Genomic DNA, 4,875 nt, shown 5'->3' on the forward strand with positions numbered 1-4,875 from the left:
TGGAGATAATGACTATAAATAAATGATTACGATTAATATAAAAAACAAGTAACCTTTTTGTCCTTTTAACAATTCAAGTAAATCTCATTCATCAACCCCTTTTCCAGAATTCCATTAGCTTTCAATATTTCCACAAACCATTTATTTTTATAACCTTTTCAAATAATTAGCATACATTAGAGAACATTAGCAAACATTATGGAATAACAAAGTCATAATTAGGTACTCATTACCCATGTGTCTTGTTATAATCTACGTTTAGTGTTTGTTGCCGCTGTCCAGTCTGTTTTCCATGAAATGTCCCAATCTACCACATATCTTCCTTCATATGTATAACATATAAGGTTCATCAACAGTGTTATAGACTGCATTTATAAGTATATCAAGTATGGATAACACTGTACAGCATTATCTGTATCTGTTCAACTCACATTGTCTGTGTTCCTATCCAGTGCCTTTATTAAGCCGCTAACAAATATTTAGGATACTTTTTGCAAAACAGGATAATTTTTTTAAATGTAAGTTATGATAAGTAGATAAACAGTAAACATTGTGAGATAGTAAGTCATAATAATGACCTACAGGATTTTCAAAAATCCTTAGTTGCTGAAATAGCTTCCTTAGATGGGCCTGTTAACTTCCTGCTACATTGTTGTTGTTATTGTGATGTAGGGCGGTCAGCTGATTGTATCTTGAAGCTGATTGGTTATTTCCTTGATGGACACACCTTCAAACCAATTGCTGACGCCGTCTGGCTGAAGCTAACGACAAACGCACGACCTCATAACTTTGTAACTAGGCTAACATCGTCAACAATTAATACTAAAAGGTAAGGTGTCGCTTACATAGCTGTTAAAACCGTATTTATGTTGGGTTTTTTCTATGGCGTGCGTTAACTATTTAACAATATGTTTGCAATGCTATGCTGTTAGCTAAAAAGCTAAGCCAGTCTGGCTTTTACAGCAAAGTTACTGGTTAATCTAGTATAGCGAGTATTATTAGTGTTTGCTTTATAGTGCAATGATAGCTCCAACAAAGGTAGGGCTGCACAAAGTATGCACACTAATTTAAGTATTAAAGTTATTAAATGTGTATGCTATGTAGCCTATTACAGCTAGCTTGTATGAGCTATGATCATACATTAATTGTCAGGGTTTTATTGTTTATCAGCAAAGGAAATGTACATAATGCACTTGTATAGCAAATAAATGTCATGCTATTACTTTTTGTGACATAACATTAGCCATTGAAACATCAATAGGTCATCTTTTGGTAGAATTAGCTTTTGGCTTTCTTAACTGTCTAAATGTCTTAATCAACCTGGAAGTTAAAGTTGGCTTCGATGGAATTGAATGCATAGGGTGAGGGCCTCATACTGTTTATATTCTTTATTAAAGATGTCCCGGGAACAGCTGGCTGTACAGCGGGCCAGGAAGTCCTTCCAGACAGGGAAGAGCAAGCCTCTGGAGTACAGGATCCACCAGCTGAAGAGCCTGCTCCGCTTCATCACAGAGAGACGCAGGGACATAGCAGATGCTGTCAAAAAGGACCTTGGCAAGGTGGATAAGTCACACTGTATACACAGACCAGTTTTAAGCTTTCAGTGTGTCTAAATACTGGCAGCTCACTGGACCGCAGGTTGCATTATCCAACATCGTTCAAACATTCAATGCAAAGATACATTTCAGTCTCTATTGAACAACATATTAATTTTCAATTGATTTTATTCACAAACAAATTTAAATATTCAAGTAACATCATACGTCATGGTGGGGATTTGTGAAATGGGACACCCCGTTGAGCTACTCGAAGATTAGGGGACCAGACCCTAAACAGAAAATATTTACAATATATGTCACTTACCGATCAAATTGAGCAATGTTATGTAATATACACACACATTACAAGCTAAAGAGCACATAACACTAACTAAATTAAATCAATTTGTCGTGTAATTAATACTTAATAATGAATAATTACTGCCATGTAGCTTTTGAACTTTAATAAATAATGTTCACCAATTTAAACAAGCTCCAGCACAACAGATAACAACAAATGAACTCTGGACTTGATTCTTCTGCTTTCAGAGTGCAAATGGGACCGAGCTGTTTGAGACCCTGGGACTGGAGGGAGAAATCAAGCTGGCTATAGGGAAGCTGGCAGAGTGGGCGGCTCCTCGGCCGGTGGAGAAGAACCTCCTCACCATATCAGATGAGGTCTACGTGCAGCCGGAGCCTCTGGGGGTGGTGCTCATCATCGGGGCCTGGAACTACCCCTGGGCCATCACCCTGCAGCCGCTGGTGGCAGCCATCGCTGCTGGTACTGCATTTTCCCATACACACTCACAAGAATCAGAATCAGAAATCCTTTATTTGTCCCGCTATGGAGAAATGTACGGTATTGCAAGAGTATAGTGCAGATTAATTAAAAAGAGTAGATATTATATGTTATATAAAAAAGTAGGGACACATTTTAATAATAAAAACACAATAAGTGAAAAAACAAATAACAGATACACAATGCTGATACCGTTTACAGATTGAAAAATAAAGTGTAAATTGCATTAGGGTATTAGTCTGGCTTTGGAAAATCAAACAGGGAGAAATACATCACAAATGATGTATAACTTATTAAAAAGGATTCTAGAGCAGAATGCAATGCAGCCACAGTGCGTGAGTAGTGTGGCTGCAACAACATTCATATCCCAGTTTCCAAAATGCAGTTAGTTTGCTTTGTAGTAGGAGAAACATGTGAAAAGAGTATGCAAGCAATCCAGACCCTAAGACCCAGGGGCAATCTTATGGTGTTAGACCTGTTCCATTTTTCTAACATGGTATAAGTATGACAGTTGACAGTGTAAGAAAATGACTACAGCGGCACAAGGGTCAATAATGTGAATGACCAGATTTGACATCCTTGAGGAGTTTGTTCTCACGTCGGATCCATCTTTAAAACACAACGCAGTGTCGGGGAGAAGACGGTTTCTAAGAAATATAAATTGTGCAGTCACAACTATTATAAACCAGCACTCCCTCCCAGTGAAACACTGCAAGCATGCAACTAACCATTGTTTTAATCATGATTTATCTGCGGATTATTCAGTGGTTCAATTGATTATTCAAGCAAATAATCAAAGTCAAAGTCTTTACATTTCTTGTTTTTGTCAATCCAAAACCTACAGATCTACATTTTTGCATTCAAATTGACTTTCACATTGGGCACTACTTTCTGTGGATCTACTCATTCTTGCAGCTCTAAAGGAGTCCACACCTAACGTCTTGTCACTCGGTGCTTGTGCTTACAATTAACAGGCAGCAACATTTTTCCACAATAATTAATGAACTATAACAGATTGACTCAGGAAGTTTGGCTAAGTGATTTAAGGGGCCTTATAACCCTTTTGGGGGTTTTACCTTTCCTCTGGTGTGTTATGTAGGGTTTTGTGCATATGAATGGTCTGCGAAGGCTTAAATCCCAAAGTTTATTTTCCCCGTGCCTAACCCTGAAAATCAGCAGAACAGGGCCCCTTTAAGGCTTATCATTGTGTCTATGTTTTCTCTCTCAGGTAATGCAGCAATAATAAAGCCGTCAGAGGTCAGCTCTAACTCTTCCAAGGTCATGGAGGAACTCCTCCCTCAGTATCTAGACAAAGTGAGCCTGCTGTTTTTTTCTGTATGAATGATTTCACCTTTATCTTCATGTACCTTTATCTAATGGCTGCGTATCCTCTCCCTAGGATCTGTTCCCTGTGGTGACGGGCGGAGTGTCAGAGACCCAGGAGCTGCTGAAGCAGAGGTTTGACCACGTCTTCTACACAGGCAGCAGCACCGTGGGTAGAATAGTGATGGAGGCCGCGGCTCGCCACCTCACCCCAGTGACCCTGGAGCTGGGGGGGAAGAGCCCCTGTTACATCGACAAGAACTGTGACATCAGCATGGCATGCCGGTCAGTCTGAAAGCTTTACATAAATATCAAACACACCGCAGTGGGGAAGCAGCTTTTGAATGATTTTTCCCCCAATACAGTCGCATCACCTGGGGAAAGTTCGTGAACTGTGGCCAGACGTGCATCGCTCCTGACTTCGTCCTCTGTGAACCCTCCATCCAGAGCAGAGTGGTGGAAGAGATCAAGAAATGCATCAAGGTTGGTCTAAATGAGTTGCTACATCAGAGCAAGTATCAAAATTAAGAAGACAAATATTCAATGTAAAAGACAATAAAAAAACATTGAGATATTGCTAAACACCAAAGTAACTATAACCATACACAAAGGAGGAAACGGACACACACACACAACTAGGGGTTTCACAACTACCAATATTTACTAGTCGACACATTTTTCAAAATAGTAGTCGACTAGTCGTTACGTCATAATAAAGACACACAAAGAGAGGTGTACAACTGTATTTTATATTGGAACTCATACAGTAACATTAAACACTGCATTTTAATTTGTGTTACATGGCTGAGTAAATAACAAACAGTAACTGGACTCACCAAAATCGACAGCAAAAAACTCTTGTTTACATAAATGCCACGTAAATCCATCGCAACAGTGCGCAACACTTTATTCGCTGTCCTCCACGATAACGTCCACCTTTCCATATTTTTGGTTTGGTTTGAACACCAACGCATCGACATGTTAGGGAAGGAGGCTTGACCGCTTTCGGGTGACAGTGTTGCCTGCCAGGGAAAAAACCCTCTCACTCGGGGTGCTTGTGGCTGGAATAGCCAGGTAGCTCCTCGAAAGCGGGGGAAGCGGTGCACGTTTTCTGCCCACCACTCCAGTGGATTATCCATTGTGGGGATATGCGGTGTCCACTGGCAGTAATCCCGTAGCTCATCATCCGCATCACTGTTGACCCGTGTTTTCTTG

General features: G+C 40.1%; 1 protein-coding gene across 1 annotated transcript; it reads left to right on the forward strand.

The window, feature by feature from the left end:
* Positions 1-728: 728 nt before the first annotated feature.
* LOC104944191 (fatty aldehyde dehydrogenase-like) lies at positions 729-4,175 on the forward strand (the record flags this gene model as incomplete). The annotated part of the gene is made up of 6 exons (XM_010769697.1): positions 729-829; positions 1,398-1,559; positions 2,088-2,319; positions 3,566-3,651; positions 3,737-3,945; positions 4,026-4,175. Coding segments are annotated over exons 2-6 (839 nt in total), but the record flags the coding sequence as incomplete, so codon positions are not given.
* Positions 4,176-4,875: the final 700 nt, after the last annotated feature.

The sequence above is a fragment of the Notothenia coriiceps genome, unplaced genomic scaffold (assembly GCF_000735185.1).
Source record: "Notothenia coriiceps isolate Sejong01 unplaced genomic scaffold, NC01 NC01_scaffold00007624, whole genome shotgun sequence".
Lineage (NCBI taxonomy): Eukaryota > Metazoa > Chordata > Actinopteri > Perciformes > Nototheniidae > Notothenia > Notothenia coriiceps.